The sequence below is a fragment of the Dermacentor silvarum genome, chromosome 6 (genome assembly GCF_013339745.2).
Source record: "Dermacentor silvarum isolate Dsil-2018 chromosome 6, BIME_Dsil_1.4, whole genome shotgun sequence".
Classification (NCBI taxonomy): Eukaryota; Metazoa; Arthropoda; class Arachnida; order Ixodida; family Ixodidae; genus Dermacentor; species Dermacentor silvarum.
Window position 1 is genome coordinate 103,055,012 of NC_051159.1, and position 15,482 is coordinate 103,070,493.

The 15,482-nt window shown below is 48.4% G+C and overlaps 1 protein-coding gene across 1 annotated transcript in view; it reads left to right on the forward strand.

The window, feature by feature from the left end:
- Nucleotides 1–466: 466 nt before the first annotated feature.
- Nucleotides 467–15,482, forward strand: part of LOC119455801 (facilitated trehalose transporter Tret1-like) — a 73,541-nt gene continuing 58,525 nt past the window's right edge. Inside the window, 1 exon segment of the mRNA XM_037717272.2 lies at nucleotides 467–838. Within this exon segment, the coding sequence (XP_037573200.1) occupies nucleotides 772–838 (67 nt within the window). The 5' untranslated portion in view covers nucleotides 467–771.

The window sequence follows — 15,482 nt, forward strand, 5'->3', positions numbered from 1 at the left end:
ATCGCGCACATTAGTGCGCCAGCGTCAGCGACTTGAGATCATCTGCGCCTGCCCCCTCCCCCCTTCTTTGTGACCCTACTTATCAATGCCATAGCGCAACAGAACGAGCCACTTTGCGAAAGGCACGTCTCCCACACGTTGTCATATATATACAGCTGCGTCCAGTATGGGAAAGCGGAGAGCAGAAACAACAGCGTCAAGCCTATCGGCGCCAGCTTCACTGCCCTCTTTCTCCGATCTTTCTCTCCGGTGTGACGATCGGTCTTCTAACGGATAACGGAAATCCACAGCCGAGTTAGCTACCTCCTCAAGCTGTTATCAGCACGCACTTCAAAAACTGTTCGGTGCCTTCTGTGTCTTGCCGACACACGGCTTTTGTGTCCGCCGCTGAACAGCGCGTGTAAGCCAAGACGCAGTAGGTGGAGAGGAGGAAATCTTGAGAGAAAAAGCGAATGGGAGGAGAAGCAGGGATAACGCGAGTCTTCAGCTCGAGAAGAGCCCCGTCGTGGAACCTCTTCAGCATTTTGAGCCTTACCGTAGGAAAAAGTTGACCGCTGCGCGCATAGCAGGGTCTGACTGTGACCAACAGGCGTTACAGCAGACGAATATCAGTGCACTTTGTCACCGCTACTGTTTTTGTTGTTGGTATTTCTCATCTTCAACAAAGCGGGATAATTTAGACAGGTGCTTGAGGATAGAAGAGTACACTCCCGTGCATTTCTACCCTACCCTAGAAGACTCGCTCGTATATTCGCCTCAAGGATCCCGACGATGGGTTTAAAGGCCAAACGCAGACCGTCTAGCCCGCCCGAGAGCCTCAGCTGCCAGTTCGAGAAAGGTGAGCTTCCACTATTTTGTCTCGTTTAAATGGATTATGAAACGGCTTTCGCACCCGGTAACAACCCTTGCGTCCAGAAACATGTTTTGCGCCCCCGAACATCTTCACCTACAAATTAGCTGGACGGTCCAGAGATGAAGCGAACTGACCACGATTGACAAGTGATTTGCAAACAAAACAACGGCTTTTTTTCAATTCTTGTTCTTCAAGGCTGGCTTCCGAACTTGTGCCAGTGCTACCAACGCCGCCAGTGAATGTTTTCAGCATCGGTGACGCATAGCAGGGGGGGGGGGGGGGGGGGGGGTAATCTGTAAGAGTCCACCTAATGGACTGTCCACTTCGGATGTCGCCATTGGCTGCCGCTTCACGAGCGCGAAGGCGACAGGCTGGCACTTTCGCGCTCGTGAAGCGACAGCCAACTGTTACAGCCGCAGTGGACAGTGCACTAGGTGGGCTCTTACAGACTACTCCCCCCCCCCCCCCCCCCCCATGTGTCGTAACAAAGCAGAAGCTGCGGAGACCTGGAAACGCTGGCAATGCATGACACACAGATAGCTAGGGCTCATTTAGCTTGACTTATAGAACCTTGGAATGGAAAATAAGAAGTTTGAAACTGGAACGTTCATCATAGAAGACCACTTTAGATTTAAAGACCGTGTTCTACCCGGTATAGTCGGTACGATCCCAATATTCTAGACAATCTTCCGATGCGAAATTAAACCAAGGAAAACGAAGAGGAATATTCACATCAACGAATGACTAATACCCTTTTGTTTTTATTTTGTCCTGTGGATTTCTGAAGCATGCACGGGACTGTTTTAAAGAGAAGCTTTCTTGCGAACCCTCTGGGACCTTCCTGACCGCGGCGGCGACAGCTGCCGCATCAGCAGCCCCAGCTAAAAACTTAGTAGCAAATAAAAATCTCATGGCACATGAAGTTGTCGACCCTTGCCTTTCCAGCAAGGTGAAGCGAAACGTCTTTCTATTCGCAGAATTCGATAATGCGGTTATAAATTCGGCTTCCGAACTCTGACGTTCCGTTGTAAACGCAATAACTGTACACATTTTATTGATCGGGAAAAATCTGGCATGTATTGTTCACTATACGATCTGAAACAGAGGAGGGAATAGGCGTAACTACAGAGCTCTCACATTGAAATACGAATCTCTGCCGCTTAACTGGTTTCATTGCTTTCTACACAACAGTCACATGGGCCCTTAGTATACCAAGCCCCGTAAACGTTACAGCGAGCAAATTCATTTTAAAGACGATCTTTCTTGGGCTACCTAAATACCTAAACGCGAGAAACTCTGTCTGTCTGTCTGTCTGTCTGTCTGTCTGTCTGTCTGTCTGTCTGTCTGTCTGTCTGTCTGTCTGTCTGCTGTCTGTCTGTCTGTCTGTCTGTCTGTCTGTCTGTCTGTCTGTCTGTCTGTCTGTCTGTCTGTCTGTCTGTCTGTCGTCTGTCTGTCTGTCTGTCTTGTCTGTCTGTCTGTCTGTCTGTCTGTCTGTCTGTCTGTCTGTCTGTCTGTCTGTCTGTCTGTCTGTCTGTCTGTCTGTCTGTCTGTCTGTCTGTCTGTCTGTCTGTCTGTCTGTCTGTCTGTCTGTCTGTCTGTCTGTCTGTCTGTCTGTCTGTCTGTCTGTCTGTCTGTCTGTCTGTCTGTCTGTCTGTCTGTCTGTCTGTCTGTCTGTCTGTCTGTCTGTCTGTCTGTCTGTCTGTCTGTCGTCTGTCTGTCTGTCTGTCTGTCTGTCTGTCTGTCTGTCTGTCTGTCTGTCTGTCTGTCTGTCTGTCTGTCTGTCTGTCGTCTGTCTGTCTGTCCGTCCGTCCGTCTGTCTGTCCGTCCGTCCGTGTCTGTCCGTCCGTCGTCCGTCCGTCCGTCCGTCCGTCCGTCCGTCCGTCCGTCCGTCCGTCCGTCCGTCCGTCCGTCCGTCCGTCCGTCCGTCCGTCCGTCCGTCCGTCCGTCCGTCCGTCCGTCCGTCCGTCCGTCCGTCCGTCCGTCCGTCCGTCCGTCCGTCCGTCCGTCGTCCGTCCGTCCGTCCGTCCGTCCGTCCGTCCGTCCGTCCGTCCGTCCGTCCGTCCGTCCGTCCGTCCGTCCGTCCGTCCGTCCGTCCGTCCGTCCGTCCGTCCGTCCGTCCGTCCGTCCGTCCGTCTGTTTGTTTGTTTGTTTTGTTGTTAGTTTTGTTGTTGTCGTTGATTTTAACGAGCAAACTTAAAATGTACTTGCGTCATATCGGACGCTGCCAACGTCAGTACCTTTTTGCGCCTTCAACGTTTTATGACGTTAGGGAAAATTTCGTACCGTTTGAGCTTTGATGTGAGGCTCCTTCTGCGAATAGCATGACTGGCATCCTGTATCATTAAGAATATGTTTCCGCCTTTAGCGGCTGTTTCTAATGCTATTAATAGCCTTTCATATGATGCCTCGTCATTTTATTTCAGACTGGGTCAACCAGCATAACAGAAATCAAACAAGAACACTACTCAGTTCTTGTTTTCTTCTGCTGCTCTTTTTCTTTTCTGTAGTTCCTGTGTAACATCATTTCATGCGTAACAGTCTATTTGCATCAACTAGTCCTGCAAATATCGTATCCTTTCTAGAATTTATAATTCCCCATTGCATGCCTATAATTTAGAGTGACTCCTTCCAGAATGGTGCATGTGAACCTCCAAAGGACACAGATTTACCTCGCCGAGAAATTCCAGAAACCTATTGGGAGTTCGGTATAGGTGACGCAAGTGCGTCGCTGCGAAATCTTGTTTGGGTTTCTTACGTCTGAAGGTGACGGATGTTGACTGCAGATGAGATAAAGCAATGGCACGCGCATCGACGCTATCGTCAGGGGTCTTTGCTTCTTGCACTACTTGAGAATGTTGTCCTCCAGTGACGACAAATACCGGGCTTGGGCACGTGCATGAGTGTTCCGTTTTGTGACTGGAATGGTTGTGGGTCAACAGCGCACTTCATTGGATTAGCGCACACTTTCCAATGTGACTGTCAATGTCCTTTCGTAACACTCCGCCTTGCCTTCGTCGAATCTGGATTTGCATGCTCAAATAAGATGAATGGCCGCGTTGATAACTATACGTGTTCAATCCTGTAATGTTATAAAATTACGCATTACTATCAACAATATCTGCTGGCTTCCCTAATGATGTCATGATTGTCTGCTTTTTTTCTTGCATAACGAGGCTTCTCATCCCCGTCATCGGGTTAATTATTTTAGGTCATAGGTCTCCCCCATGCATTTACAGATACCTTTGTACAGGTTGAAATCAAACCCTCACTACACCCATAAATTTTCAAATGGCATCAACACGTCAAACTTTTTATCACCATCAATTAAGTTTATCTTTCCTTAGCAGCCAAAGTTTAATGCGAAGTGATTACGCTTTTCTGTTCGACGCATTACATGACATAAACAGTTTTAGTACTTCCTCTTGATGTCAACGAGACTATCGTATTTCTAGCATTTATTGTTTAAAGTCACAAGTTTCTTCTCATTATGGCCTTCGTAATAACTTCTCTTTGACGAACGTGCCGGTTCGTTGCTTCGAAATTCTACAAACATGTGGCGATTTTTTGTGCCCGTACCTAGTACTGGACATTAGTTCTCCGCATGTAATCATCCTGTAACTTCCGTTTCGAGGCTATTTACAGGATGTGCTAACACGACGTGATCTGAGAACCGTAGGCTGCTGTTATATTCTTTGCTAATCAGAATTTATTTTGTTTTTATAGGGTCCAGAGTACTCACGGCAGACAACAATGTTTGACGTGATATATCTATAAACGTAAAACAAGTGCGGACATGATACTTAGTGTGAATTTGCGTACCAGGTCAATTAAAAAAAGAAGAAAAAGAAAACGTTTGAAGAGTCAGCTTATAGGCATTTACTGCGACACCTAATGTCCATACTTATATGTATTGAAAATACTACGCAAGCATAACTATCAAGCATATTCGAACGAAATGTTTGCTCAGACACGTGCACCCGTTGTGGAATATTACTAGCAATATTCGCTTTGTCGTTATTTCATGCGTTATCCTATGCCATAAACCAAATCGGGTAAGGCAGTAGAACAAGCGTCCCGATTCCGTCATACACTCAAGTCACCGTAAAATGAATAGCGCACTATCTGTTGAAGCGAACCCGAAAGGTATATAATCGCAGCCCATGCAAGCATGCGATTGGCACCAGCCTTACACGAATCGTTACTATAAGAGGCTGCGCACTCTATCAAACTCTCCGCATCTATAGCACCGTAGGCAGTATCTCTTCGCTTTAAGGCCGTCTTTTGTAGTGCACAGCTGCAGCATAATGTGCCGAATGCGCAGAATGAACACACAAACGCCGCGCAGTTGTCGTTGCTTCATTATATAAACACACCTGGTCACAGCCATCGTGACGCGAGTCGGGCGAACGCTGTATCGTAGCTTCCAGTCGGCGAGCACCAAAGGCCCATGCGACAACGCTACTTTACAAGTAAGTTCACCGCATTGCTGACGAGAAGTTCGCTGCAGGAGGGTATTTCAGTCGCAGAAATGATAGATTTATGGCAGGACACACCCACAATCGGTTACGATGAACGGAGTGGCGTCATATGTACTTCTCCACGGCATAAGCAGTAGTTGTATGAACTTGCCGCTCAAGCAAAAGAGCGGACAGAAACAAAAGTGACAACGAAATCATTCTCTTTAACTTAGCACGTAGGATCTGCGCATTTGGGTGGGATTGTGTGCTCAACAGAAGCACTTTGCTTTCCGTAAGCGCTCTTAGGTTTAGTTATTGTTACTTTTCTCTTGTTTTTTGTTTGTTTGTTTTTGCTCACGGTGGTTAGACCGTTTCAAAGTTACTTCAACACGACAAATATCCCGGCGGGAATTGCATCAAAATGTTATAAAAAGAAAGCTGCGTCCCTCCTGCATCCATATTTTCTTTTGCGTTAAAGAAAGAACGTGGCACAACAACTCTCCGAATTAGGTGCCGGCAGAGCGCTTTAGCAATAGCGCTGTATTCCCTATACTTACTTGGGTAAATTAAGTGGAATATGCATGCCTTGGTACGGACCGATGTTTCCAGTTGATCCACTTTTCTGCCAAATTTCACCTAATGTTTAATCTTAAACAGTCGAAAGCAAAAAAAAATTTGTCTTGGAACAGCGGAGGCGATTTTATGCCGACCAAAACAATGCAAGTTTCTTTTATCAACACTTTAGAAATATAAAAATATCATGGCTTTTTTTATTCAGAACCAACGTGCCTAACATCATAATTTAAACGTATATCAAGCTACAACCCGCCGTGGTTGCTTAGCAAGTATGGCGCGGTAATGCTTATCACGAGGTCACGGGATCTCATCATTGGCACGGCAGCCGCATTTCGATGGGGGCGAACTGCAGAAACGCTCATGTGCTGTGCATTGGGGGCATTTTAAAGATCCCCAGCAGGTAAAAATGTCCGGAGTCCCCCACTATGGCATGCCGGCTAAAATAAATCGCCGACCTAGCCTCGAGCAAGCGCCACTTCCGTCTCTTCCGCCCCCAGCAGGAGCAGCGCGCACACTGCTTGCCTAGAGAATGATCACGACGTGACAGCATCGCCCTCGCTACTGCTCGTCACAGGGACGCGGAATGGTCCCTGTGACGTCACCGAAAGCGTGGTGCGAAGCGGCACGAATTGCGTACGGTAGGAGAGAAAGAAAAGTGCCAGAGGAGGAAAGAGCGAGAGAGAACGCTAACGGTTGAAGGCAACTATAGTGCTTACGCAACGAGCCACACAGCCGAGTTGGCACCTGCTGTTTTAAAGGGCCCCTCACCAGGTCTGGCCATGACGAACTGACAGGCGCAGTGCATACAATGCACGCTAATGATCGTGGCTGCAAAGTATTCCACCGCTACGCGCCGCGGAAAAGAGCCTAAATTTCAAATTAAACGCCCTGCGCCCTCCTGGTCGCGGGAGCCGCGCTCCCAGCCGGAGAGTCGACGTCAATCGCGCAAGTGCGCCTACGTTATTACCTGCATAGTTCAACCGTGCAGTGACGTCACTCGCAGTTTCACGTGACTTTGAGAATTATTCAAAGCGCCAGAGGTATTTGTTTCATCTGTTGTTTCAATAGACAAATATAATTAAAGTTTCGAGACATAATAAAACCTACAAACCGAATGTCTGCGTGTCTTTGTTTTACTTCGTACCGTAACAAGAGAGATGTACTTCCGTTTCGTCTGCTTGTTCCCATGTCGTGCACTCGCGCTGCGCAGAGAGCGAAACTAAGTCATTTTCTACCGTGTTCCAGCGCGCGATCATGCTCTGTGATCCGCTTGCGTCTGCCTCAGTGTTCGTGTAGCACTGACTTATACCACGGCTATTTCAGCTGGTATACCCCCCAGGTAAACGGGAATTGCGTCACGAGAGACAGCTTTTCCCCTGGTGCTTGGTAGGCCATGCTTCTGAGAAAATGATTTATAAATTAAGCCTGATGTTATGGCAAAGGTTTTGTGGATGCTTGAGGGGGAGATGACCATCCCGCTTGTCATCAGGAATGCGCTCGACGATCGCGCGATTTCTTCGGCTGACGCAAGAGGAAACGCGCACTAGTTGCGTCGGCTGCTGCAGTCTGTTTTGTTCTAACAGCCGTCATATTCAGTCTCTTTATTCTTGTAGTTACAAAATTCTCTGTGTGCATGTGGTTGTTCATGTATTGATGAAATGCGAGCAGCGCATCCATGTTTCCTGAACGTTTACCCGATATTCCGCCATGTTACGTGAGCCAGGACGCCAAGGCACGTGGCTATTGCGTTTTGGCAGGACAAGAGCATGCAGAGAAACTTGCTTTATTTCGCTTTTTATTAGCGACTGTTCTACACCAAGAGATAAAATACACAAAAGAGTATTGCCGGCCTCAGCATCTCGAATATACTGCAGTACAAGCAGCACATTCTATAGGAGCATATATATAACAAAGCTTCTTACAAATTCTTAATACCAAAAGTCATGCTTTCTTTTCTGAGCATGTGACAATCCGAAAACGGAAATCTTATGTCGCAACAGTTATCTGTGATTACTTATGCAAAACAATTTTCAGTAAGCGAGATCGGTTGCCTTAAAGGCTGAAGGCATAGCATTTCGCATACCCAAACACAGACAAGAGAGATTCGGGAGAGGTAGAGTTGTCCTTGCTGGGGCTGTGGTCTGGAAAAAATGGAGGTAATAAGTTATATGTGTACGCTCAACTCAATTGCTGGAACAAATTTCAGCACTGTTTCCACAAAATAGGGCTTACCTTTTATGTACGTCAACTGTTACTATATTTTGTTGTGGGAACTATGCTAAAAATGTGGCATAAGAAATTAACAATCCAAATTCTTACATTGACTACTACTATACTGACTACTACTATACTGTTTGCTCATGCAGATTTCTCGGCACGTGTCAAGAAAATACTGATCAGTTTCTTACACTTATGTTATCTTGATACATGAATTTCTTGTTCACTTGTACATGAGGCACAGACAGATTAGTTTGGTCAACCTTTTATTTACTTCCTGTCGTCGTCGTTTTGCACAATGCCTATTACATGAAGACAAGCTTCCAAAAGTTACAAGCCACTCGTCAACAGCCTATGAGCATTTCCTACTCTAGAATAATTTGATTTGCACTGCGGGAACAAAACTTTGCGGGAAAACCGAAGCGCATGACTCGCTATGCGCCGATGCCAGCACGCCTTGACGCGAAGGTAAATTCGCTCGTTCTCAGCAAACTCTGCTTGTCTGCTTAGTTCTCAGTTAACAACTGCGAACAGCACCCGTCGCAAACGGATACCGAATAAAGAACAGCCAAGGCGACAGTTTTTTTTTTTTTGGGGGGGGGGGCGACACTCGTAACATTACGCAGCGTAACGCAAAATGCGCCCGGCGCTGTAGCAGACAACACGAATAAAACGGCGAGAACAGTGCTTCTTGCGTCAGCGCAGTGCTGCTTCAACTGGTTTCCGCACCTTGCAAACCTCTAGGCGGCTTGTAATGGCAAACCAAGAACACCAGGCAGCCACAATATTTTCTAACCTAACCCTCTCGTCCGTGCAGCAAGCATTGAAACATCTTCAGGAAAGATAAATTATCAGTTTTTTTTTATACTTTCATAAAGCGAACAGCCGTCGCCGAGATAAACCGAAGCGCAATTTGAGTCAGCGGGTCAGCTAGCAGTCACTCGACTCAGGAGCTGCTGTCAATATGTAGCTTCAATGAAATTAAACAAATATAATTTATTCCGTACCGCGTACGGAATACCCTTCCTTTCATCTTATAGCCATTTTGATAAGGTTAGCGGCAATTCGCTACATAACGACTGCATAAAAAGTGGGCTTACCTTTCATTTTATGGAAGCGCGAAATAGTGGCCCTGCTGTTCCTCCCCTTGTTTGCCCACCATAAAGCCTCTCAGAACGTCCTATGGCCTTTCTTCTGTTTTACTTGCATTGCTGGAACATTGGCCGATACAGAAACAAAATCTTACAGCGCACAGGAGAAGGCAAATGCATGCACGTGTCCAGAGAATACCAGGAACCGGCGAACAGAATGGCAGCCGAAGCGATAACAGCGAGTGCTCCGCCCGTTGGCGCAACGAAAGAACCGACCAAATACAGAAAGCACGCCAAATTAAAACAGAAAATACGGGGAAAACACCTTTATTGTGATAGCAATTATAAGGACACTGCAGGCGCACTTTTACTGTCTGCGTCGACGTGGGCATCGGCATTGCCGTAGGTGTCGGCATCGCCGTGATGTTCCGTATCAAATCCGAGGGCGATAACATCGCCGCCGTGCGCCGTATGCTGTATGTGCGAGTGGAAGCGTGCGAGGGTGAGGTGGCAGTTGTGGCTTAACCTCGCGCGCGCAAGGGAAGAGAGCGGGGAGGAAGCGCGCCGTCTTCCGTGGCGCACAAGTCACCGCGGAGAGAGGAGGGAGGGGTCGTTCGGAGTGTTCTACTCCGGCGGAGGTGCGTAAGGCGCGGCCACGCGGACGCTATCTTGAAAGCGATCTGCGATGGAGATGGAGTGCGCCGAGGGCTGATAGCTTCGTGTGCGCTGTGTTCTCGCCGCTTAGTCCGGATTGAAGCGAGAGCGAGCGCAAAGGTCAAATCAAGCACTACTGCCCCCGCGCTTTCTCACTCCAGCATTTTGACAGAAAGTGCATGTGCGTGGTCATCGAGTGAAATGTGTTCATGTTTACTTGTGCGCGTGATACCATACTTGTTAATTTAGTTAGTAAGCGAATGTTTACAAGTTTATACGGCCGATAAAACTACTATCCTGACTTCGTATAGCTGTCTGCTAATTTCTATCACAATTGATGCTTCGTCTTTTGGATCAAACTGCGACTTTTTTATACACACAATCAGTAATTTTACTTTAATATTCGTAGGTTTCAAGGATAGAGCCAAATATGAAAAAAATGTATTTATTTTTCCGTTAACCACCAGAAACATGGCGACGCTATTTGCCAGATACCGAAACTATCCTCCTGTCCACCCAACGCTTATAGCGCTAGTCACTGACGCTTTCTGGTGCACAGAAACGAGAGAAACGCAACAGCTCGCGCGCGAGACCGTCAGTGGAAGTGCGCCGCGCAACAAAAAAGCGAGAAAAAGAAGGCGGGGTCCGTGACGTATGCGTCACGCTATCCTCCAGCTCGGGTTTAGGGAACGCAAGGAAGGAATTTCGCTTGCGAAGACTAGACGGGGACAAGTGGAGAGAGTGTCTATGTTGGCGGTGACGCTCGCCTCATGAAATCGTGGGTTCGCGGCACTGAAACATTTCTATCTACCTCTTTCGGCTGCTCTTCGCCTTCTACTGACGCTCCGCATGCTAAGCCCGCATACTCTCTCCCTTTCACAATCCTCTCCCCATTTCCCTCCCCACCCCTCCGACGTGTCTTGTTCCCTCGACCATGCTTCGTCCTCCTCCGACGCTACTCCCTCGCTAAGGTCGGCCCACGCCCCCGTAAGCGGTGTGGGAACAGCGTGAGGTCCGTACGTCATTTGCCGGGCGCCGCGGGTTGGTTGGCAGGTGCGGTCTCGCTCGTAGCTGAACTGCTTGGCTCGGGGTTTGCCCCCGTCTTTTGTCGTAGCGCGGAGAAGAAGCGATCGGTAAAGCTGTCATGAAAAGCCGCTATTTAGACGAGTCGACGCGCGATGAGCGCAGTATATCGCTACTAATCCCTGCCATGGATTTCAAAGCTGATCGGGACGAGCTCGCCGACGGAGCAACGTGGACGGCTTCGTTGATCGCCGGACAAAGTTTGACATCGTTCCAATTTTATTCGACTCTATTGAGAGCACAGCAGTGTATTGACAGTAGGGGTCGCAAGCTTAGAGTAATTTTGTTCAGCGCGCTGGGTAGCTTTAGATAACCGCAGTGCAATTCTCCCAATAGCCTGTCATTATTTAAATTAAATGCGTATTTAATAATTTGGAAGCCCTCTGCAAAAACAACATTGTCAGCGCTCTTTTGTCAGTGAAATAATTTACCATTACAGCTCGTGCTTACCTGGGCCTACCATACACACACACACATGCGCTGAGACATAATCTCAGTGAGACGGGTGTCGTCCGCCATTTAATCTCACTTCTTCATCTTCACTTGTCCCCCTATCCACCCTCTTCGTCTTCTTTCATGCATCCAGCGCAGACCGCTTCACTCTTCCGGACTTCTTTTGATTACACCTCCTGGTGTAATACTTGAATGTGTTCCTAATGGAAGCGCACTCCGTTTGACAGGACGCTCCAGTGTACCAGACGTTTTTCAATATTCAACTTCGTGTCGTCCACCCATACAGCGTCTACGATATCTCCCGAAACAGAGGTTTGCTAAGCCGCACCGCCGTCATACACATCCATTGTAAACACGGAGGCAACGGAGGAAGTTGAGGCTATAAATGGACGCGTCACCACGTGATCAAACATGACAGCGCCCACGGGATCGCCACGAAAAGGGTCAATAACCCTCGCCACCGCCGATGCCTCTTTCACAAGTGTCGCGATACTCGGCGGCGGCATGTCCCACTAATCGCTGCTCCCCTTTGTCTCGTGACGTAGAGATCGCGCTAGCGCTGTTATCAGCAGTTGCCCTTCGGACTCGCTAGGGGACGGACGCTCGTTTAAGCACATCTTCCAGGATCCTGACGTCAGGATCCTGACGACGTCTTGCAGTGTGCCGCGGCTATTAACGCTGCGGCTCATACGCTAGTCTATGACGATGGGGCGGACTTAAATGGCACAGCAAACGCACTACTTGGCCATCGCGCCTGGCTAAAACAAGACGCCGATGTACTTGCTCTTGGACGAACATGCCGAACACGCTCAATATTGCTAATAATGATAATATATAAATTCACTATAGGAATATTCACTATAGCAGACCCACCATAGTCACAGCTTCGCTGGCTTCCATCTTCACAGTAGCGGGAGGGCTGTGAATTTTAAATAAAAAATAACACTATATTATAAACACTCATATTCTTACACTCCAACTCACTATGAAGAACATAGTGGCCTCAAATCGCCCCACCATCCACCCTATTGCATCGTGCATGTGCTTCAAGAAATTCTTGCACAAAACGTTCCCTAGAGCTTTCTCGCCTATATTATCATTACTATAGTGTTACGGCGCAACCAAGAATAGCGCCAAAGTCAGAAGACGACGATTTGATGTGTCGAGGTGAAATCGGTCTCGACAGGTGCTGTGTCGCGCGAAGCTACAACAGCCATCTTGTTTGTAAATCGTTGCCTGTCTTGTAATGTGTACGTGTTTATCTTCCCTGGGTTTCTGGACTCATCTGCAGAAGTGTGTTATTGCTGACTTACGTTTTTTTGTGATACATTTGTGGCACATTTTTTTTACTGATTTTGTGTCTATATTTTTTTGCCATGCGTCGAGCAGTAGCCGGCCACATCTAAAGGCGCCAGCCTTTTTTATTACAACATATTGTTACGGCGCAACCAAAAGTGGCGCCAGTCAGAAGACGATTTCACGTGTAGAGGTAGAATGGTATGTGCCAAAGATGATAAGGTCATCATCATCGGTCTCGCCAGCCGTCTTGTTTACGTTTCATTGCCTCTCTTGTAAATATTTTAAAATAAACCTGTATATGTGACTTCCGCAATGTAACAAATTGCTGAGGTGCTGGGTACCCACGAGAGAAAACAACGGAGCTCTGCAGTGGTCGTCACCTCGGACAGGACAACATGATCCACGAAACAGGACCCACGAAACGCCTACAACGCCGACGGTTGTCCTGGCTCAGCCGTGGGATCCAGGAACGTTCGGCGCACCGACCACCTTCACGTAGAAGACTGGATCGCCACGTATGAGCGTGTAAGTGCCCACAACATATGAGATTCGACGATTATGCTGGCTAACTTGGTGTTATACCTACAAGGCCCGGTGAAGGTGTGGCATGATAACCATGACGAAGAGCTTAACCACTGGCCTACCGCAGCCGTGGCCTAGTGGTAGAACGCCCGCCTCGGCTGCGGGAGGCTGTGGGCTTCGATTCTCACCGCCGCCGGGCACCCACTGGTTCAAAAGGGTACAAGCGTATACCCCGGCCTGGCGTTCGGCTTCCTTCAGGGGTGATATGCTTGGGAAAGGAGCCTGCGCCCTGAATTCCCGTCGAAACCAACGTGAGCACGGAAATAAAGTGGTGTCTGGGCCGCTCCCATGGCGGTCATTTCCCATGTGGCGCCCCAAGCACCTATTGAGGTGGGGGCACCTTCGGGTTGAGGTCAAACACCCCAGCCAGCGAAGCTGTGACTATGGTGGGTCTGCTATAGTGAATATTCCTATAGTGAATTTATATATTATCATTATTAGCAATATTGAGCGTGTTCGGCATGTTCGTCCAAGAGCAAGTACATCGGCTACAAGCAGAAGCTGAAGGACTTGTTCGGCCAACCCGTTGGGTGGAAGAGTGCCGCTAAGAACGAACTAGCGACCCGCGTCCAGACGTCCACAGGATCGTAAAGCTCTGACATGCAGGACGTGCTGGCTCTGTGCCGTAAGGTCGACCGCGATATGACTGAGTCAGACAAGGTTGGCCATGTACTGAAGGGGATCGCTGACGATGCGTTCAACCTGCTCATGTGAAAAGGTTGTGAGACAGTACAAGACATCATAGAAAGGGTGTCAGCGCTTTCACCAGGCCAGGAGCCGACGCATTGCAACGCCGTTCACACGTTTGCCGAACACAGCTGCGGCAACATCCTCTTGTGACGACAGGCTCGGAATGCAACGACCTTCATCAGCAAACGGCCTAACTTGAAGTCATGGCTCCTGCAGCATTTCCTTCCCGCCCCAGTGAGCCGAGCAACATGCCTACAGTACCATTTGTGCAGGCAATAGTCCGCGAAGAACTTGCTAATCTTGGAGTTCATTCTATATGTGCCGTTGTCACTTCACAGCTGTCGCATGTGTCTTGTCCATCCACTGGTCAGCGGTTCTCCACGCTACATCTCCACGCTACCGAAATCCAGCCAAGTGGCGAACCGCAGACGATCGGCCAATCGGTTTTGCTTGCAGGCGTATCGGTCACGTTGCTCGCCATTGTAACAGCCGTACTGTCTCCTCGACTCAGCGACCGCCATTCACCAGTTATTATCGCCCCAACCAGAGCCAGCATCGTTACCAGCCTCTATTTGTAGCGCAACAGCCAAACAGTCACACTCGTGCGGCTTGGAGCAGTCCCTCATCGTCAGTTCCGACGTCACCAGTCACGTTCAGCACCAGCTCGTCGACTATCGTCCCTATCGCCGGAGGTTCGTCACCTACCGTCCGCGATGCAGCCCCAACGCCCGTCTCCAGAAAACTAAGTGATGTAGCTCCCGGATGTGACGCTACATTGACGACTAGACCGCAAAACCCTCTGATCACTTTGCCGACTAAACAGAACTTGATGGACCTTGTAGCCGATGGTGTCAGTGTCCCAGCACTAATCGAAACTGGCGCTACACATATCCGTGATGAGTGCCCAGTTGCGCCGACGCCTGAACAAAGTTGTCACACCCGCTGCATCACACACCCTCCGTGTCGCCGATGGAGAGAGAGATAGAGAGAGAGAAATCACTTTATTCTGCGATTAAAAAAATGTATCGACGCCCTCAGTCCAGGGCATCGCTTGCGGCGTGCTTCAGCGCTAGGCCGATGAAGTCCGCAAGGAATCGTTGGTCGTGAAGGGTGGTTGCGGCGGTCAGCCACTCGGAGGAAGGGGTAGGTGGGAGGGATGAGGGTTTCGATGAAGGAACGCCTACCATGCTTGGTTTGTGCACTGCTCGTATTGACATCGCGGGGCGCCTAACCACTGTGTTATTTGCTTTTATGCCTTGATTTGCCACTGTGATGCGACTTCCGCAACATAACGATTTCAGGGTTCGAAGATTCTATTCTATGATACTTAAAGGTAAATTGAACAATTGGCGGTTTAGAAGCATGACAATCTTAAAGAATATCTGAATTTCTTCCCTTCTAAACAAGCAGTTTAGAAGTCTATCATGCATTGGGCCCTTATCGGTGCTACAGTTGCAGCTTACGTCTCAACTTAAGACCATATGACTAATGAGCAAGATTATCCATTTTTTGTTTTAACTTTTTTTT